Here is a 22,796-nt window from a genome sequence, read left to right on the forward strand (position 1 = left end):
GTGGAACCACCTAAAGACCATTTGTGAAATTTTCTGGCAACCTTTTACCTTGTAAATGCATAGTTTGTCAAAGGTTAGTCAGTGTAGCTGCTCAGATACCTATATACATGAGCAAACTCAGTAAAAACCCATTTCTGGGTACTTTTTGAACAACGGTTTAATCCATATTCTGTAAAAAGACCTAATCAAGATGAAACTTACATTACGTGCCTAAATTGGTGAAACTTATTAAGAGCTGTTTCTTGAATTCGGAAAAATATAATATTAGGCACAAAAAAAAAGTGTTTTTTTTTAAACGGTCATAGAAGCCGTCACCCTATTTGCAAAAGTGCTGCCATAAGCACGATAATTGCTGCCTGATGCCAAAACATCCTGTTCTTTCCTCCCTGAAAGATTCATCCTACATTGGAAAAGTTTAGGTGATATAATTTTAATGCTTTAACATATTTTAAAACTTCTGACCGTTTGCCATATCAGTAATGTTATTGGTGATGTTATGTTATTCGAAACTGAAATTCTCATCAGTACCTCACAAAGTATGTTTTCTGTTGTAATCTTGACATTTACTTTGATCCCCTCTCCAGGATTGAGCAGTACTATGAATTGTTTTTGTCCTTCTGGAGCCAGTTGTACATCAACATGAAGAGCTTGGTGTCTTGGAAATATTGTATGATGGACATTGAGAAAATTAGAGCAATGACTCTTGCTAAGGTGTGTATTTGTGTGGTTTTTTACCTTGCTCATTTTTAGGTGTTCTACAATGAACTCAGGCAAATACAAGGACTTAACTCAAAGCTAAATTGTGATTGTATCCCTTTATTCAGTGTTGTAATTAAGAAGAACTAAGCTGAATTTGTTTTTAGTTATGGGACACCTTAACTTGTGACCACTAAATAGATTGGCTTTTTATTCAGCACAATTTCGAAAACTATTGGGAAGTTTTTCAGCATTGACACTAGTATGAGGTAGTGAGTCATTTAAATCACAGTGGCTCTGTATCGCGTCTTTCAGGAGTGGATGCAGATTGCTGCTACATATATTCTGTAAGTGATCTTTGTTCTAAATTTCATAGGTCATATCTGGGGAAGCTGTTTCAAAGTGTGCTTTTCATGGTGGCATCTTTTCTTCTGAGGTGGCCTAAACTGCCACCCATATTTCCTATTTCTCCTTAAAAAAAAAATATTCACTTCAGCATGATTTTTTTTTTTCTCAAAAAGGTGTTCTTGATTTTTCAGTTTTTCATGTGACCATAACAGAAAGTTTGTATTCAGCAGAGTTTAGTAGAATAAGTTACATGGTAAGTTGTATCTGCACCCACAAGTGATTGAGTGTGTAGGCCTTTTTCATATTAATGCTGGTCTGTGTGCCAAAGCATCTGTAGATTTTGTAAGACATAGAAAACAAAATCATCTTTGTGTTTTGATTGGTCAATTGAATCGTGGCACCTGCAAAGTTGTATAATATGCTCATGCTTAAACTACTTAAAATGTTTAGATCAGGCTTGCATTTCTTTTATGAAGCACTTAATTTTTGGATGTTATGTACCTATGAATCCGTGAAAAAAATGCTTGTTCTAAAAAAAGACTATTGTTTTCTTACATTTGTTTTTAGCTCAAAACAATGCGTTATGAGGATTACCAAAAAGTTGTATCAGACCTGGAAATTCATTACCAAGAATTCCTTCGTAATAGCCAAGGATCAGAGATGTTTGGTGATGAAGACAAGCGAAAGATGCAGTCTCAATTTTCTGAAGCTCAGAAACATTATCAGACCTTGGTGGTTCAGCTTCCGAGCTATCAAACGACTAAAGTAATCCAGGTTCAGCAACCGCAGCAGCAGCAGCAACAAAAGCACATAACTGAGATCAACACCCAAGGTTTGTTTCTTCCTTCTGGCAGTACGCTGAAACATTTCTGCATAGCGGTGTTCTAGGACCATCCCACCCAGTCTTCTGTATCATTCTCATTTTTCTGCGCCGCTATAGACCGCATTGTAACCAGTGCTTTAACACATACATGGAATGGGTTTTGGGTCTGCAGCCCCCACACCCCACCCCCTCCTGCCCTCCGCCTCATGATTGGAAAACTTCCTTGTCCATTTCAGGTCCCTGCTCCTGTCTATGGGTTTCTCTCCCTGTTTGTGTGTCACCCTGCTTTTTGATTGATATAGTGTGTATCCTCCCTTGCCGATGTCCAGGACCTTTGATTAGTTGCATTTGTATGTGCCATTTGTGCTTTAGCACTCACTGGGAATGCATTTCTTGCTCCCTTCCTTCTCTCTCTTCCCCTCTCTTTCATTTTCTCTTCTATGTCTCTCTCTCTCCCCACTCCTGCCTTCCCAGCCATCCTCGGTTCCTACTCCCCCCACACACACTTCCTCCATGTTGCTCTTTCCTCCTTGCTTCAACACCAAACACTGCTGGAGCTTGGCGTCTCTCTCATTCTATTACTCCAGTACTTCTCTCTTCCTTCCCTTTTCAAGCCATCCCTTGTTGATCACTATTTGCTTTGCAAATGCATGTAGAATTGCTCTTGCAATGGCAAAGCCAAGAGCAGCAGGTGGCCCTCTTAGAATGTTTTTGTGTGTACTTTCAAAATGGTCGACACGTTACAGGTGAATGTGACACGATGATGAGCACCTTTTAATGGTATAAGATTAAGCATGCTAAAATTACTGAATTAATCCTTGGTTTAAAGGCTCTTATAATTAGGTATATGGCAAGAAAGTGTGGTAATATTTTTCTTAATTAATTCCCACCTTGTATGATTAAACATCACAACGTTTTTGTTGTAGTTCTCCAGTCTGTTAAATCTGTTATGATGGCAAGTCATTTAGATGTGAACAAAGCTCCCCTGGTAGAGTTATATCCTCTTTTTAAGTAGATGTTATCACTAAGTAGCAAGCAGTTTTCTGCTGTGTCTTCCCCATCAGTGGTCTTCATCCAGGTATAAAAGTATCCATAACAGCCTTCAACAGCAGACCTCCAGTTCTACTTGTGAATAGGTTTGGCTAATGAGGCCTGATCTAGCAATTATGTAGACACCTTTTCTTCCCCTCTGATGTCCTTGCTTGCAAAAATATCTCAGGGATGCATGTGACGGCATGAGCTTTTTTGAACTCTCAGCAGAAGTAGATGGCAGTTTCAGAGAGTCAGTCATCTTAACGCTCATCCCAAGTCCTGACAAGGAGGCTGGGGAGCTTGAAACTGGTGCTTCACCCTCCTCAGGCTGTTAAAGCCTCAATTTACCAGGAGCGCCTGTAGCACTCTGGCCTGCCATGTCTTCCCAATTGAATGGTAATACTGCAGCACCCTCTTCAATCCAGAAGATGGTTTCCTCTTTGAAATGTGCTTTGCATTCCTTTCGTTTGCCCTACATTCACACCTACTGCCTGGTAGCTGCCTGGGGGTATCTGCTATAGACTAGTAATGCTATTTATCAAAGTAAAATGCAGCTACTTTACGATGCACCTTTTAGCTGGTACTACGTGCCTACTGCAGAGATGAACATAGCTTTGAGTTTTGGTCAGGGAATGAGAGAGGTATCCAAGTGTGCTAGAACTCTAGCTTGCTGGCTTGCTGAGTGGGCAAATGTTCACCCTGTCGTGGCTCCTACGAACACATACACCCCCTTTTAATAGAATCTCATTATAGGGATAGTCTGCTGTCACCCGTTTCACTACTGACTGCCATTGGAAAGGTGGCTTTTCGTGTGCTAATACTGAAATGTGATCGTTATTGAAGACTAGGAAGGACAGTTACAAATTATGGTGAAAAATAGCGTAAGTTGAGTTAATACATTGAAAAAAGTTATGCTACTTTCACCTGCAGAAGATGCGATTGCTGTTACACTTTGGCTTAAAACAGAGGAGAACTTCTTGTCTTATATCTGCTAGTGGAAGCTAAATCGAACCCCCTGTCTGTAATTTACATAATTGTTGCAATTTTATCTTCACTGACAGTCGGTTAAATACCTCAGTTAGGTTTTCATGCGGCTTTTAGGTTTTCATGTGCCTCCGCATGGTGACCAATTATTACAGGTTTTGTTTTACATAGCAATGGAATTATTTATTCAACTTTGATTTAGTTTTCTTCCCTTGAATGTCTTTGGAGAATGAACATGCATATCCCATACTTCCAGCCACAAATTTTATTTGTTCAACTATTGTTTTTTTTCCTCGCACAGTCACTTAATTCTCACGTAATATTTCTGTTTATTTTGAATTGCATTGCAGTTACCAAGGAAGTTGTCAATAAAGTTGGATCGTCATCAAATGGATATGTGGAAATTGACAGAGGTCAACAGATTGATAGAGAGCGAGAGAAGCAGGAAACACAGCTGTTGCTTCAGCTCCAGAGGATTCGTCAGAGGTTGGGAAGCTATGAGATGAGTTTGTTTCAGAGGAATACATTTAATCTGGATCAAGAGGCATTTAGAGACTTTGCTTCCCGGATTTCAGACTTGGAGGTATGAGCCATAGATCCATTTCTAAAAGTGTCCGGACTTTATTTCCCACATAGCTTAATAGTTCAGTTATATGCATTTTTTTAGAATTGGGGTACAAAGTTAAAAGGGAACACACACTGTCAGAATCGTAGCTCTAAAGCTTTCTGTTTAATAAAAAAATATTGACCTCGACTGGTTGGAGAGGCAGGGCAGATTCACTGCTAAATCTTTATGGAGATCGCTAAACCCCACGCAAGCTGTCTGATTTGAGTGAGGCCCAATCCACATTTTATATGGCCATCATGGCCACCCTCTTTTGTACTGCTTCAAAGAGTGCCTGGAAATTTCAGAGAACCCCTCAGTTTCACTGTTCCCCGGGTAATTGATGTTCTTTCGATCATTTGATTCCTGCTCATCCCCCTTCTGAAAGCCTGGGGAAAAAAATTTCTTATAAAGTTTTTGTCTTCTTCTGTTGTCAGCAGTATGGCTTATTGAATTTGGCGACCCAGCCTCTTTGGCCTTGGTTACTTTACTTGATTCAAATTGTAGGTATATTTTGGGGCCTATGAGCATACCAGACATATTATTCTGCACTTTTGGGTAAGCTCTCATGAAGCAGAACAAATGCATTTTTGGTTTTGCCGTATCTGGGATATAGCCTAGGATTCAGGATAAACCTTTGCTGCTTTCACCTACCCTGGAAGAAAAGGAATTTGTGCTGCTATTTAGCGATGAGCTGACCCACAGCATGGGGAAGTGAGCTGTGCAGAAGCTACATGTGCATTGCGCGCAGCTGGCCAGACTCCAGCTAGAAATGAGTACTCTGAAAGAGGATTCAGGGCTTGTAGGAGACAAGAGACTTTCAAAGACTGTGCCTTTGATGAAACTCATCGCCTTAATTCACACCATGCCACCATTGATATTCTAGGTTTCTGTATCACACCTATTCCATTCTGAGGTATACAAGGATTTCTTTCTTTTACTTATGCCTTACGATAATGTCTCATTGATGCACATTACCCACATTCTCGAACCATTTAAATTTCCGTTGCTGTTCCAGAGATATTGCATTTAAAGACACATTTGAACCCTACCCCTAAATTCCAGTTTCCCTAGGCCATCCAGGGACTGTGACGCATACAGAGGTATTTTAGATTGTAGGAAGCTGTCTCTTTATATAGTGGACAAAAATTAGGTACACTATGTGAAGGGTCCAAGCAACCCTTATTGGTTTACAGAGGAAAACATTATAACACTAAATGCTCTCTTTTATGGTAGTGTGGGCGAGTAGTTTAGGCTTATCAAAGGGTAGTGGCAAGCATTTGTTGTACTCACAGAGGCAATAAATGAGATAAACACTCAAGAATAAATCCAAGACCGATAAGTCATATTTTTATATAAAGTTTGATACCAAGAACTTCGTTATCAAGTAAGAACTTTTTAAAATGTTGAATTTCACATGTAAGTAAACAGTTAACTTAAATACATCTTTACGCAGCAATTCTTCCCTATGGGAGAAAAGACATATGTTGCATGCAGTTTTTTACAGTTTGTTTCTGGGGACGTAGTCATAGGGTGCCAAGGTCCAAAGTACCACCAGAAGTTACTCATTACCTGCCCTGGGGCGTCCAGGTACAGAGGTGCTGGTCGGGTTGGTAGCTGTGCGTGCTACGCAGATGGGAAGAAGGGGGGCCACCTAGAAACAGGCTGCAGAGGGGTCCTGGGAACAAGTCAGGGGGCTCTCAACAGGGGGGGGGGGCTCGGGTCACAAGGGTCCTGGGTATAATGAAGCACAGCCCGTATGCCAGTACCCGGGCTGGGGCGCTCGGGTGCAGAGTGGAAAGGTCAGCTGGGCTCTTTGCATCCTAGGGCCTTGAGTTGTTCTTCTCGCTCGTTGAGGGCACAGAAATCAGAACAACTGGGCCACTCTGAAAATGGGTCTCTGTGGTGCTATCGTCTTTTGATGGCTGCTCATTCTCGATGCTGTTAGAGTCCCGAATAGACTTAAACAGGCCATGGTTGTTGCAAGGGGTCCAGTACCTCAAGTATTGGTGCTGTGCAGTACCGGTCCTGTTGTCCTCTCACTCGGTGGGGGGAGAGATCTGACCATTTGGAGCACAGGATCACACCTTTTCCGGGGAGGCTGCTGCGTCGGGCTGGCTGGGGAGTGGCAACACGGTAAACCGGACTATGCCAGCGGATTGCAAGGGAGAAGCTCCTCTACTCGAAGCTGGGGAACCGGGTTTGAGTCTCAGCAGGGACGCTCAACATCCTTTAATTCTGGGCAGATCACTTAATCTCTCCGTGCCTACCAAAAAAATGAATGTGTCCATCTGTAACTCAACTGGTGCTCAAGTAAAGTGATATGATCCCTTCGGGTCTAGTTCGCGGTATATGATACTCCCCCCCTCCCCCCCCCCACAAACAGGGAGATTGCTGGCAATTTGCAAAGGTCTGGAAGTCTACCGGGGTTCTTTGTAGTTGCTCAGGTCACGATTGTCGAGATTAGGACAGGCAGGCAGGGTTTGGCACCAAAGGTCCACATGAGTCTTCAGTTCTCGCTGTCTTGTGAATCTTTTTTGTCCTCTTCTTGTGGATCAGTCAAATCTGAGTTCCTGCATCAGAGGTTCCTCCTAAATACTCAATTTAACGGCTTTAAGGGGAGTGACAGGTAGTAGTCAATTGGTTACTTACCTTTACGACAACTACACAGCCTATAGGACCACTTCCTGTGGGAAGTGGGCATAACCCTGACCCAGTGAGCCTATTTCCACCAAAAACCGAGATGATGAAATTCTAAGTTTAGTGTTAACATCACCTTAGGGCAGAGGTGTTCAAACTTTTTGATGCCGGGACCCCCCTGTCAAAACGTTTTAGGCGTAAGGACCCCCTCCTCATCATTGCCAACTATCCAGCGGCGGCCGGTCAGGTAAGCGTGGTGGAGCGGAGTAGGGCGCGGTAGGGATGGAAGCAGACAGATGACAGAATAAATAGGTATTATTCCTTTATTTAATTATACCTATTCCGTCGTCTGTCAACTTCCCCGCCCACCCCACTTCGCTTACCTGAGCTGGCCGCCGCTGCAACTATCGACAACCATAAATGCCCCCTGTTCCCACAGCAAATCATTTTTACATTGGGGAAATAAATTAAACTATGTTTAGCAAACCAAAGGTCAATCATGAGGGGGGGTTCCTCTTTCAATGTGTGCTGCAGAATGCAGCATACATGGAAAGAGTAAAAAACGGGGAGAAATGAAAACATTTCTCCTCATTACGCCTGCTGTGGGGAGGCATAAGGTTTTGGCGCTGCCACAGTTTTACATGGTTTTCAAATCTGGGGCAGCGTCAAAATCCATGGGTGTTGCGTGGGAACACCCACTGCAATGCCCATGGAATGCCTACTTGACATAGAGTAAGGCAACGCAGCGACTTGCGCTGCTTTGTCTTACTCCATATCTATAAAGCCATGCAAAGCCACGCAGGGTGACTTTGCCTCGCCTCATAGATATGATTGAAACGCTCGTGCCACCGAAGCTTAAAAAAAGAAAAAAAAAAAAGACACTCTGGCAGCACAAGCCTCTCATAAATCAGCTCCAAAGTAATATCAGACCATAAGTAATGCATTTTTAGGTCTCGCCTGACCCAGCGCATGCGTTGGTGTGGCGAGACTTATTGAGAGGGTTCCAAAAAGTGCTACCAGGCCAGCCTAGAGCTACAGTGCATGTGCGCGGGCACGCGCGCCGCACTTTACCGCGATTACTTTCACTTTCGCGGCCGCTTTGATGTGTGATCGCGATCACTTTCACTGCCGTTTTGCATAGCCAATAGGTCTCGCTTTTGGGACCTTATAAGTATTTAGTTATGCAACTGTTGCATGGCTAAACACTTTTAAGGTTTCAAAGGCGAGACCTATTGGCTATGCCAATGCTTGTTTTTTTTGCATAACAGTCCCTCAACTCCTCCTCAGGGGTACTAAGCGCTCTGTAAATACAGTTATGATTATAAGCACCCACTTCACATCTCAGTTGATAAACACCAGGCAAAAAAAACAAACACCTTTGCCCTCACAATGCTTGGAGTGATTCGAGCAACTAAAGCCAGAACCCCTCCCAAGCATCCTTTACATATGCAGATTAACTACTAGCACACATTTGCTTTTCATTCAGGTAGGCAGGCACCCTGGAAAGAAGGCTTGATAGAGGGATTGTTTTACCTGTCTGCTGGGCCTCTTCCTTTTACAGCACATGAGACTCAAGTTACTTCAGCTGAAGTGTTTTAACGATCGCGGTGTTTTTGTCCAAAGGAAGAGCAAATGTTTTGTATACCAGGCAGAAGTTAGGCCTGGAAATGCGCGACCCCCTTCCCAGGACTCCGTGGCCCCCCTGTGGGTCGCGCCCCACAGATTGAAGACCTCTGCCTTAGGGGTAGGACTAGCCTGATGGGGAACACACCTCTTGACTAACGAGTTTTCCTGCCTGTCTTGGTGTCAAATGGGCCCTGGTCCAGGGGGTGGCATTTCCCCCATCTGTTGAAGCCTTGGGTCGCTTATCAAAGGTGGCAGAGGCTTGGAGCCTCCCACTTTTTTATGCTGATTACTTAGTCATCTTGCTTGGAGGAGGTGACAACACCTCCCGCCAGAGCAGGCATTGTTTAGGCCCTCGGAGAGTGCATGCTCTCACCTGCAGGGGGTCAGAAACCTATCTGTGGTGGCAGGCTGGTCTACACCAGTCGGCAAGTACACTAGCAGTTGGTAGGTTTTCAGGGGGCACCTCTAAGGTGCCCTCTGGGTGCCTGTATTAATAAATCTATCACTGGAATCAATGTGGGCTAATTAATGCAAGATATTTGATACCAAACATCTCTAGTTACCGTGAAGCCCTCATGTAGCTGGGAAACTTGTAATTACTAGTATCCAGCACATGTACTTAAAAGGGCTTCCCTGTTCACTTGATATATTTAAGAATTGGCTTAGGCATCACAGGGGCATATCTGCTCATGCAGATGTGTCCAAACATATGCCTTAGGGCTGGAAGTCCTGCTGTAGGGGTGACTTAGCTATACTGCATGCAGTGTCTGTGGGGAGGGCACGCAGGAGGTGTGCCATGTTGTGTCATCACTTTTCTCTGCACTATTTCTTACAGCTTGCAATGGCAGTCTGCATGAGTGTGCTGAGGGGTGCCTCTGGGTGGCACAATATATGTTGCAGCCTTTAGGGACCCTTTTTAGCCTCCATGTCCTAGGTTCCAGGGGTACCATTTACTAGGACTTGCAGGGGGTGCTAAAGGTGTTGCCAATTGAGGGAACAATTGTGCAGTTTTCGGAAAAGAGATCTGGCACTGGGGTCCTGTATTTTTTTTTTTTTATTAAATCTTTTTATTTTTATTATTGAGTATCACATATGATTTACAATACCATAGCACCAGTAGTCAGCGTGTTGGAAATAGTATCAAAAGTCATTTGGAAGACATCACGTTCACATGTTGTACGGCAACAATCGAAGAATACTAGCAGCTCACAAAGAATACAACAGTTCTTATAGCAGAAATGAACAAACTGCTATCCCAGGCAGCTAGTAACAATTCCAATAAATGCAATCTAGTGCAATACCCATTTCACCCCCCACCCACAATAACCCTCCCCCACCCTACCTCAACAAAACCATTAACCTAAGTGCCGCTCTATGGCAGACTCACCCCGCTGATGTACCTGCGGCCGGTGTGTGCCAGGTCTAAGAGTGGGGTCCTGGATAGCAGGAACCCAGTGCATTTCTGTCAAAATTGCATCCAATACCAGGCAAAAAGTGGGGGTGACCATGTCAAAAAGGGTGACTTTCCTCCACAGGTCACATGGGTGTCTGTAGGAAAGTGCACCTTTTGTCAGGGTCACCCCCCACTTTTTGCCACTGGTACTGATGTTTTTTGAATAATGTGCACTGGGTCACTGCTAATCAGGCCCTAGTGCCAGTACTCATTCCCTAAAGACAAGGTAAGATGGTCTAATTGTGATACAATTGGCACACACTTTGGCACCCCTGTAAATCCATAGTAGATGGTACCCCTGGCACCTAGGGCATGGGTACTAGAGAGGGTCCTTAAGGGCTGCAGCATGTATTAGGTACCCCCATAGAAATTGCATGCAGGCTGCCATTGCAGGCTGTGTGGCATCGTGCAAACTGTGTGTGAAAACACAACATGGCACACTCACTGTATGCGATGCCAAAGTCACTGCATATATTATATGTAAGTCACCCCTACAGCAGGCCTTATAGCCCTAAGGCAGGGTGCATTATATTACATGTGAGGACATATCTGCATGAGCAGATATGCCCCTGTGCTGTCTAGTTCAATTAGTAGATGGCACAAGTGAATAGGGAAGCCATCTCCAGTAAATCTACTGGTCACTGGTCATTACGAGTTCCACAGGTGCATGATGGCTTTACTGAAACGTATGGTGTTTGGTATCAAACACCTTGTCTTAATAAATCTAGTACTGCTGCCAGTACTAGATTTATTATGACTTGCATCCAGAGGGCACCTGAGAGGTGCCCCCTGAAAAACCTACCCGTATCTAGTGAGCTGGCCCACTGGTATTGACCAGCCTGCCACCACAGGTTTCTGACTTCCTGTAGGTGAGCCTAGAAATAATGCCAAGTTGCTCACACCTCCTCCAGCAGGATGGCCAGTGATTTAGCATTTCAGTGCCCGGGGCTTCAAAGCCCCTGCTGGCTTTAATATGCAACCCAGGCTTCCCTCAGACATGGGAGATACCATCCCCTACACTGAGGACCATTTGACACCAGGACTGGTGGGAAATTAGCTTATAAGAGTACTGCTGTTACTAAAGAGGGGATTATTTGATGAGGAGCACAGTGCATCAGAATATTCTAATCTGTCTGTTAAGATGCACCAGAGAGGTAAAGAGCGGTCCACTGAAGGGAAGTCAGCTACGCTGTTTTAATCAGATTATATTAATTATACAATTATATATAGGGCAGTCACCTGGAGTTACATTCACATTTTCAGAAGACATTGCCTCATTGATTCATTACATAGGCAAGACCAAAATGTGGTCAAGCAATACCTAAGATGTATTTAGGAATGCTCCGGCGTCTAACGTCTACTAAGGAGTAGACACTACTTCAATGTCAATGCAACACTTGTGAATTTATAGCAGGTTTACACAAATTATTTATTAGTTACAATGGTGCTCAACTTCAAATCTGTTATGCAATCCATATGAACCTTACATCCTCCCCATGATGCTGTCGAGGTTATCATAAATATGGAGCAGCCAATGTTAGGTAACCCCTTCATATTAAATCGTAAAAATCAAGAATTTGTACTTATCACCCCAAAGCACAAAAACAAACTTGACACAACTTTTCAAAATGAACAAAAATTTGACGATTTCCTACCCATCCCTCACCTCTTCTGTGAAATATTTGAGCTTCACCAATGGCATCAGCAAGATGGCCCAGTGTGGAAACGTCTTCGAATACTGTTAGAAAAAAATTATACACCTCTTGGCACCAGAGCAGCTGGAAACAGCCGCTCTTTCGCTGGTCATTTTTCATCAGGATGTTGGCAACACCATTTTAGCTGGGGTGCCTCAGGCATCACTCTCATAATCAAGACTGGCTTTCATGCAGTGGCCTGACTAATATCTGTGAAGAGAAAGGTCAGGCACATCATGACGTTAATAAAGGAACCATATTGGCTTCCAATCCAGGCCAGAATAAAATGTGACATTTTCTTTCTAATTTACAAGACTGTAGACTAGGGTATTTCTCTGCTCACCATCTCCAGAGGACAAATGGGTGTTTACAGCAAAGATACTCTTTGCCTGGAATACCAAATCTGAAAACATATCTGGCACTAAAGCGGTCCTTTACTGGTCCTTTACTGGTGCTGAAACCAGTTATCGAACTCTCACTCGCCCACTTTCGACACCAGACCACTTGCCTTCGATAAATTGTTGAAAATACCAAATTCATCTGAACATATCTTGCGTGTATTCCCTGCCTCTGTATTTTTTTTCCCTATCTTCTTATCAGTTGTAAATGTTATTGTAAGCCTTTCTATTTGGGAAGCCCTGCAGTATCTTTCTCTCTTATGCTTTTATTGTTGCATGTAAAGCATATTTTTGCCTTTTAGGTGCATTAGCAATACAAAATAATTATAATGTGTAATAAATATAATATAATACCTCAACGGTACACAGATACAATATAGTAAAATATTAGTGTGAATATACATGAAGATAGCATCGAAGTCTGAAGCACTGCGAATGTCCGATGAGAGTCTCATTACAGACATTCTATAGTTTGACATCCACTGTTTTATTTATTGAAGCAAAGCTTCATACTAGATTACCATATCAGTGTATCATGGACTTCAGGTGAATCTAAAACCTATATTAACCGGTCTAACTGCAGGTAAGTCACAAGCGCTTTAAAAGTTTCACCACATGGGAGAAAGAAAGTAGAACCTGCCTTTGATAATACACTGACTGACCGTTTGAACAACAGAATCTTATGTTGCATTCACTGACGTTTTTGTCCTATACTGTTTACAGGGCAAGAGAAGTGAGTCCCAGGCATTATATGCAGAGCTCAGCAAGATTAAAGAACTGATGGTCAACCTTAAGGGCTCAGACAAGTCATCCTATATACAGTCCGAGCTGAGCTTACTGTTTCAGAAAATGGAGTATGTCAATGATTTCTCTTCAGTCCACTTGGAGAGGTATTGAAAAGTAATCTAATCTAATATACTTGTGCTTATTAACATGTTCCAGCATCTCATCACATTAGAATGTATAATATAATTCACACTTTGTTCACAAATATTGTTATGCATTCATTCTCAGGCTCTTTATTGATGCAATGTACCACCCCAGTCTCCCTGAATTCTGTCTAAAATACACGAATCATCAATCAGCAGACATCACTTTTTCATCTTTTTTTATTTTAATTCAGTCTGCTGTTAACACCATTGCTAATAGTGCCACGATTTGTTGAGATATGAAGTGATGTGATCTTTCTTGTCCCTCACCCCTTCAAATAAACCAACTTAGATGCATAATTGTGAATGTATTTGATTCTAGCTAGGTTGAGATTTCTTGAGACAGGGGATCTCCACCTAGAGTGTGCCAAGACATTATTTCACCACTGCGATGATTTCGCCAGCAGGCAATGTTGGTTTTGTAGCCTGTAGCAGGTGCAGTTTATAGGGTGAAGTTTGGTGTTGTGAGGTTTAATGGTAAGAGGAGAGTCTAAAATGAATTCTGATTTTTGCAGAGAAGACCTTATTTTGGGAAATTTCCAGTGATTTGAATTAGTTCAGCCAGTCTAGCAAAGTGGAGGAAGATGAAGCAGAATAAAGCCAGAGGTGTGCTGTTTATAATAGGTGTATGTTTTGGTCATCCAGTCTAGTGTGTGAGAGAAATGGACCTTCCAGTCCTCCAAGGTGTCTAGAAACAGTTTTAGGCTAAACTATTGCTGTATATATGAGAGTAACTTTTCTAATAGTGGTTTCCTGTGTTTAGTTTTCACCTCCATTCTGTTTTGCATCAGTTCTCTATTGGTTTTAAACAATAGATACATCAATAGTTATTGGAAATGCACTCATGGAGCAAATCGACCTGTGCCATAAGATATTGTAAGAGGATATTATAGAAAATATGCACACTGGACTGATCTTCGATCCTTCGTTGGTTACTTACTGTCTGTGAATTCTATTATCATTCAGCAAGGTTCTGTTTGGAGTGGCCTAGGGTTTCAAGGCCAGGAGGAAGAGGAGGGCTGACTGTGGACACCCCTGTCTTGTGCCTCTATTTATGTGAATGGTACATGACAAGAAGCCTCCATAGCTCATTTGCGCTGTCAGTGTCTGATATAACTACTTATTCATAGAGATTCATTCCTGGCCAAAAGTGTTCCACTATTTGTAACTGATACTTACACTCCACTGGATCAAAAGCCTTTTTGGAAACAAGGGCAATACATACTGGTTTTTTGTGACTCTCAGAGACCCAGAGTAGGTATGGGAGTATTATCATGTGGATCTTGAAAGACCACCCAGATACAAATCCCACTTGTGAGTTGTGGATGAGTGAGGGGATACTTTTAAACTGCCTGGTTGCTAAGATTTTGGCCTCGGGGAGAAGAGTTCTGATGACCTTATTGGGCCAAGGGACCTGTGAAATCTGCTTCCTTAAAACATTGGGCTTGATTCACAAACTTCCCTTTTGTAGTACTATAAAACGTACTACAAAGTGCTATTCATGAATGGCACTTTTGCAGTAACGTACACTCTTAAAATATTGAGTCTCTGACTTCATTATTTTCTATGGGAGGGCGTTGAAGTGCCATAGGTTGGCCATATGTAGTACTGGACTTACTACAAAAGTGTAAGTTACTACAAAAGTGCTCTTTGTGAATAGCAAAAAGTAGTACACTTAGTCAAAAGTGGAAGATATCTTTGTAAATTAGGCCATTATAGAGTATCTGGGATACCTGGTTTAGTAGGATTTAAAGAATTCACTTAAGCTTTACACTTAAGCAGACTCACAGTGGTGTCAACCAACTTCCCTATGGTAATTTCACCATTCTGTAGGGCATGGCCCTCTTCGTTGACAGATGGAAGGTGGATAGACTTCAGGAGCTTTTCTAGAGCCAGATCACATAGGATGAGGTATATAACTTCTCATAGAAGGATGCTATATCCTTGGGGTATATAGGATTTCTCACTTCACCTTTAATCACCGGTATGGTCAGTTGGGATTCCCTCAGTTTGAAATGAAAGGTGAGCCTCCTGCCTGCTATCTCTTCCCGTCTCCACTTGAGGTTCACTAGGATATTCTCTTTAGCCTTAATATAGTGATATTTAAGGGCACATTTCTCCACTTCTAAGCTGCAGGAGAGAGGGGTTTGTATTCTGCCAGCATAGCTTCAATAGTATTTAATAACCAAAAGCTTTCAGTGAGGTATCTTTTCTTTGTTATGTCCAAATCGCTCATTATCAGACCTCACCAGGTTGCCCGTGTGGCTGTCAATAGTTTGTGCTGAAGCAACCAATCAGGCAGTCTCCCCCTCTTTGTAGAGGAGTAACATGTGTGTTGAGGGATTTTTCATCCAGTGACTAAAGTCTATTTGTCAATGCTGGCATCTTCCAATGTATTGTGGGTGGTGAAATTTGACCTAAGTGAATGCCAAGTTGAATTGGAGAATTATCTGTTTGGCCCCTGGTAGTAGGTCAGTGTGCAGCAGCTGCTGAAGGAGTGTGTCATGTAATAGGAAATCTATACTATTTGATGTACCATGAACCTGCAAGAGTATTGTATAATATTTATCTAAAGAATTGGTGTTCTCGAAATCAACCAAGTTGTGATCCTGCATGACATTGTGCAAGACCGCCTTATCTTAGGCGCTGCGTTTGTCTGATGTACCTGTTGTATCAGTGTTCAGGTCCAGGACCAGATTAAAATCTCTACCATAATGGTGTGCGTTTTACCAAATTCTGTGAGCAATGTACACCTGTGAAAAGTATGGCATTTTTGGTATTGGAGACAATCACCATCCCTAAGACCAGGTTCTGTGCAGCAGTTCTCAGCTTTGCAAAACCACAAGGCTACCTGTGGATCAGTTGATGACTTAAGAATCTCATGAAGCAGAGTATTACAAATCATACAGCCACCCTCCATCTTTTGGATCAGTTAAGGGCCTGGGTTGCCACAGTGGGATGGGATTGTAATTCCTACCAAATAGTGCTCTAGAAAAAAGTAGTTACTGTGGTGACTTTGAGGAGGAATTTGTCCCTCAGCAAGACAGTAGAGATGGTTGACACAGCGTCCTGAATGTTGGTAAGCCTTAAGATTTCCTATTGTATAACTACGAGCAACACATACTGTATGGAGGATAATGAGGCTCTTGTGCACCCTTGCTACCATTTAAATTCCAGAACAGCAGGAAAAACCAGTGGGCAGCAACCACATGGGTGGACGTTGATTGTTCTGAGCAGGTCTTCAGTGACAAATTACGATTAATCCACCGACTTTCAGTGAGAGTTTCATCCTGTTGCCTTTCTCAGGGTCCAGTGATATTCACCCTCAGTCCTGTATATCTTTACCCTTTTTGAGGGTCAACTACCCCTCAGGCTCTCGCTTGTATGTACCTGTAGGGGCTCACCCAAATCATGGGACTCTACTGTGATCTGAACACGCCTAACCTTCTATTGCAGAGGTATCTGCACTCCAGTAACCATACAAAAGTGTGTAGGTCGTAGCCAGAGCAGCTGCTTGTGTTTGTCTGATCTGCAGATCCAGAACTTTTGGCAGGACATCCCATCCATGCAGATGTGCAGACTATAGTGCCTGCATTTGGTATATCTGGCCTACCACGGCATTGCTGTCAAGGAGGATCTCAACTTAATCTGCTGTTCATCTGCACCAATCCCACGGATATACTGGAGGGGGGTGGTGTGATATGCTTTGCATCATCTATCCTCTCAATGGAGTGTCAATAGCTCGCTGTCCATCTGTGCAGCAAAGGCCCCAAATGCCTGAGAATCGAGAGAACGCCCGCCTTCTCACATGGCTGGCTCATGCCATCTCTACTCCCGTTCTAACTGTTCATTGAAGTCTAATTTTTGGGGAAGAAAGCTTGTGGACAAATTCACTGAGTTAAACACCTTAAAGGTTTGTCAACTCCCTCATCTTCTATGGTCTAACAAACAGATTGGTCATATGCTAGCATTTTGTGTGTATTTTTAGCTTAAAAGTCAGCTACAATAAAGAATGTGTTTGCTTTTTCTTTTTAATTTTTGACAGATCTTGTTGCTTTATTTTCTTTCAGGCTAAAGTCACTCCGACTACTGCTCCAAAGTATTCTCCAAGCAGAAGACTTAATCAAGGTTTATGAAGCCAGACTCACTGAAGAGGAAACTATTTCATTGGACCCTGACAAGGTAGAGGCCTACCGAAATGCGCTAAAGGTGAGAGAAATGTGGTATACTTTTCATGGAATTTTCGAAAAAATTAGCAAAGTGATAAAATGTAATTGAGCGTATTCATTTATGTGGAAATGTGTCACTCATTGAATAAATATTTTCTAAGATTTCTTGTATACTTAGAACCTATTGAAGAACGATTATATTTGGTATTTAAAATGTGCACGGTCAACGTAAGAGAGATGTTGTCATAAAAACCCTGGAAAATGCACATGACACCTCTCCTTCTGTGGGCCTAGACATCAAACATCTCAGCCTTCATACATTGATGGTTGGAGAGATGGAAATATGTTGTGTAATTGATTTCAAGTTCTCTACATTATTGATTGAAGATAGGCTAGAAAGCCCCTGACTGCCTACTCAACATCTGATATACAAAGAAGTTCTTCTTGGTTGCATCAAGTTTTCAGATTGTTATAACCTTGTGTGTGACTTGAATGGCCTACAATTGGCTCTGTCTGCTCAATTATATCTAAGACTAAAGTCTTAATAGTGGATAAAATCAAAGAGCTACACCTGCCATATTTACCCATGCTGAAAGATGTTCCAGTCTCTGCATGTAGGAATGTTATGCTATTTGTTAAGAAGACTCTCGCCAGGTTTGCCTGCCGGAAACATATGAACAGATAGGGTGAGGGTGATGTACGGAATTTGCACACGGGCAAGTGGCAGATGTGCAATTAGTGTGTAGCAAATACCAACCAACTTGAAATCCCATTTGAAGTGCAAACTCCAGTTTGCATCTGAAACAGACTTCGCACCATAGTTGTAAACAGGCCATTTGCATCTTGGGACTGATTCAGCAGTCAGAAATCACAACAGGAGTAGTTTAGCTTCTGTTGGGATTTACAACTGCTTCCTTTTTTCACTGTGTCCAGTCTTAAATCCGGGAAGTCTGGGACTTTAGTTAAATTCCAAGAGAGTGCTAACTGGCCCCAATGTGTGCCTGGCTGGTGGATAATAAGTCCATTCTGCTTTATGTTTAGGGTTGCAGTGACTTTTGCTTTTTTTAACCTCTATTACCCCCCTTTCCCACCAGAAAATACTTTTCAGTGAGGTCTTCCATGATACATACCACCCTGAAAACTTGACGTGTTTTCTGGATAACAAAATGTATGAAAACGTTTTGTGAATCTCATCATAACCTCTCCCTTACCTGTCAGCTTTCCTCATCTATTATTTCTAAATGGACTGCCTTTTCCTCAAGATTAAGTACCTGATTCTAAGTCTGACTGAGTTTTATGGCCTCTGCAAAAATAACTGTTTTTGCAGCAGTCGTAATTTTGAGTTGTATGGCATTTACTGCACCCAGTTATTACAGAGCGCAATAAAGTACTCACTCTTTGTTAAACTTCAGAAGGTTGAACCTGCTGGAATTTAAAAAGGGGACAAGAGTATTATGTTTACTGTGACCGGTCATTTGCTGTCCTAAGCACAAAAATGTGCATTTTACTCGCCAAAAAGTTAAAATAGGTGCAAATTATGATACTTGATAAATTCCAAACCTTGATGAGTCGGAATTTGAGTGCAATAAATTGCACCTTCCTTCCGACCCACTCAGAATTGGGGCCTTTGCCTATTTCTGCATGCAAATCCTGATTCTACTAATTAGGACTTCCATTGTACATGTGGAAACCCTGATTTTTGTGCACACTGGACCAAGCTCTACAGGTTCACAGGTTCACAACAGGTGTAAGTGGTAGAAGTATGACCTATTACACTAACAGTACGTGATTAGCAAGCACACACCTAAGGCCTTTCAAATGTATTTGCCTTTTATTCAGTAACTCTAACACATCAAACTTAGAGTTTATTCTGTGTGCAAATTCCCAGTGATGCCTTTCTAGCTGGTTCATGAACGTTCTTCTCAAAGATGACTCATAGGATGATGTTCCTAGGATCTTTTATTTTTAAATATGCCTGTTAATGCCCTGCCATTCACCTCCCTGACAACGTTTATCACAACTAGAATTATATTGGAACAGTTTGGATTAACCCAAAGTCTACCTACGAGATGGATTCTACTTACAGGCACGATCAGAAGTTTTGAAGGAACTCCCCTCTCCATCTTCCAAACCTCAGGACACTACGATCTTCAGCCTCCCTGAGCACACCTAATTGATCTGCCCTTTCACTCCCTATTTGACAGATGCCCTCTATTGTGCTGCTCGCCCTTCTCACCTGGTGGGGTGCTGCAAGTTGCAGCATTGCTGTGGCTTGCCTGCGAGAGATGTTCGGAGCACATAGTCGCTCATCTTATCAACTGCCAGGCTGCCCAAATCTGCTAACGGCATGATCTCAGTGACGACAGATGGGTGGTGAGTGCACCTGACTCATACCTGGCTGGGAGCTAAGTTGACTGGAGCCTTTCGCCTTGTTTTGAACAGATGTCCAGCTTGGCGTCCCGGTTCTGTGCTAACTGTTTGTGGCTGTATCAGCCTTCCCGGTAGGCTTCTTTTGGCTTTCCTCCTCTGCCACTGTTTGGGACAGCTGCCCCCTCCTGGGTGGAGTCACTGCTGTCCTTTTTGGGTCACCCTCCTACACCTACCACTGACATCTTACTATCGCTCACTAGCATGGGCCCCTCTCTGATCCTGATGGAACTCCGTGCCTTGGAGGATCGGGGCTGATTTTTTTGTAGCTAGGGTATCTTAGGTCAGAAGTCAGCCCTCCATTTTGGAGACCTCTACCTCTCTCCTACATGTTGACCTCATCCTAAAATAGCAGCTTCTCCGTAAGTCGAGGTGAACAGAGGACGGGACTTACACAATTACAAGGAAAGTGAAGAGGGACTTCTAGGAACTTCAACTCATGAAGTTGAAATAGGCACTGGACTTTTCCTATGGTGGTACACTGAAAGAAAAGAAGGAAGGTTACAGCCAGAGCCCTATCGGAGCAGCCATATTGCAACACTTTTGCCTGATCTCTCCACACAAATCTTTGATTGTATCTGCACTAATTTGTTTCAGTCTTTCTTATAATTCCATATATATTTAATATTTGCACCCCTCATCATTTCAAAGTTATGGGTGTTTATCAGTCTTAACTTGGGTAATCAGCATTTGTTCCCTGCCAACTCCATGCTTTCTTCTAATTTGTGTCACCCTAGTTGCACTTCTCTGGCTTTCACTGCTTTATAACACAGACGTTCCAAACCTCCTAACGCCTCCTACAGCAAAATGTCTGGAAAACTCTGACTACACTTGGAGTAACTCTGCTACCCAAATTCAAGTGCATTAATTATCATCTAAGAGACAGTTTGGCTAAATATGTGCACTGGTCACTTGTTTATAGATAGTTGCACTTCTGAGTAGGCCATTATTTATGCTTAAATTGTTGTATTCACTAGATAAAATGGAGTCCAACAACTCAATTCCTTCAGATATCTTGCTGTCACAGTTAGGTTGCAATTCACTCAAGATTAAATACACCAAACCTACTTAAAAACCAGCAAAAAACATCAAGCATAAACTACTCAAACGGAACTCTGAAACGCTAATTTCTGATAGCTACTTCTGCCCTAATAAAGGAATTGTGGGTACTGATTTAATCTTTTTCACCAATAAAAGATCCCAATGGAGGAGAGCCATTACCTTAACGCCCAAGATTAACTTATCCAGCAAAACACCACATAGCCTTTGAATATCCATAACACCCTAACTGCTCTTCATGGCCGAAGCTACCATCTCCCTCTACAACAATGGGAATGTTCTCAATCAATCATCTGACCATATCTTATAGCTTTTTGACAAAATATTCATGAGGATCAGAAATACAATGTTGAGTGATGTCCCCATTTCCTCCAAAAGTCTATGTCTCCCCTCCTGCTCCTTGATGGAAACTAGAGCAGCTCCTAGTCCTTCCTCCATCACTTCACCTATCTCTTATCACGATCTATCTCTCCATGCTGACTCCAGATCTGTTGCTGAGGACCCCATATAACCGACTTGAGGAAAGATCTCTTGCCCTTCCCTGTCTATCCAGCTATCTGACCTGCCTGACCTTACGTGCCGCCGGTTGCTGACGATCTTGGGAGGCTTCGGCTGTCCATGTCCACTGATAACCAGCTTCCCATCACCATCCCTTGCAGTCCCTCTATCAACCCTCTCCCCCTACTTCCTCTCCTATCACACCCCTCTCTCCCCCCCCCCGTTCCTGCTGGTCCGAGGACCTCTCTGACCATCCTGAAGAAGGTACTCATGTTCTCCATCCCTAGGCCACACTAGATTTCCCTAGGTATGGATTACCCCACCTCACTGGAGAATAAACTAGCTGCTCTTAGTCAAGACCTTCAGCTAGTTAAAGCCAATATTCAAAACCTTATTCACACCACCTTGATGCTCGAGAAGCTCCTGAAACTTAACCTTACCTCCAGGGATAAACAAACCCCACTCAGCACACAACATTGCTCACCCCTCATCGGATGGCCAAACTACCCCCAGCATTCTCCAAACTTGAACTGGAAAACTCAACCCCATCTCAATCCCATCTCCAGACCCCAGAAGTTTACTGACCACTTTTCTGATGACGACATCCACTCCCTTCTGCTGTCTTATACCTCTAATAACAGGGTTTCACCATCCATGCCGGTCCCTATCAAGACTATTCCCTCCGACCCACTTAGAGAACCAAGTCGCAACTACACTACCTTAAATGATTACAACCTACTTCACGTTCCCATTACTCACCGTTCAACTGTTGAAACCAAATCTCATCTCAGGTCTATGCTTCTCAACTGCAGGTCAGCGGTTGAACATGCAGCTAACATTGCAGATCTCTTTCTCACACAAGACCTTGACCTCATCATATTAACGGAAATGTGGCTTACTGAGACCTGTGCACCTAGCTTGGACATGCTTGTCCCCCCAACTATGATACTATTACACTGGATCTGGGAAAACGGGTGGGGGGGTGGGAACCAGCATTCATTTACTGCTCCACGCTCACCTTGAAACAGTCGAAGACTAGGCTAATGCCCTCCTGCGAATTCCAAGGTATGGAAATTTGCAGCAAAAACAAGACAGTTTGAAAACTCTTCACGATTTACCACCCCCAGGAAACAACATACTTTTCATTGAACAAATAATAGAGACCATCTCCTTTAACTCAGATAAGAGTATCTACCTGGGGGGATTTCAACATATGCAGGAATTACTCTATTGACCCCATATTGAACACCTTCAAGGCCTTCCTCACTGACCTCAACCGTACTCAGTTTTGTAATGGCTCAACACACATTAGAGGCTCCACCCTTGATCTAATCATATCTAAGGACAACACCATCCAACTTGAATGTATTTCCCCCTATGACTGTTCTGATCATTACCTAATCTCCTTCCTAATCC

The 22,796-nt window shown here is 42.8% G+C and overlaps 1 protein-coding gene across 2 annotated transcripts in view; it reads left to right on the forward strand.

The window, feature by feature from the left end:
- The window catches only part of DSP (desmoplakin), a 222,571-nt gene that overhangs the window by 135,195 nt on the left and 64,580 nt on the right, over positions 1-22,796 (forward strand). For both annotated transcript variants that reach the window (XM_085607227.1, XM_085607228.1), the window contains exons 13-17: positions 585-711; positions 1,612-1,876; positions 4,234-4,466; positions 13,022-13,188; positions 17,298-17,436. In XM_085607227.1, the coding sequence (XP_085463353.1) occupies positions 585-711; positions 1,612-1,876; positions 4,234-4,466; positions 13,022-13,188; positions 17,298-17,436 (931 nt within the window). The remainder of the gene's footprint in view (positions 1-584; positions 712-1,611; positions 1,877-4,233; positions 4,467-13,021; positions 13,189-17,297; positions 17,437-22,796) is intronic.

The sequence above is a fragment of the Triturus cristatus genome, chromosome 5_2 (genome assembly GCF_964204655.1).
Source record: "Triturus cristatus chromosome 5_2, aTriCri1.1, whole genome shotgun sequence".
Classification (NCBI taxonomy): Eukaryota; Metazoa; Chordata; class Amphibia; order Caudata; family Salamandridae; genus Triturus; species Triturus cristatus.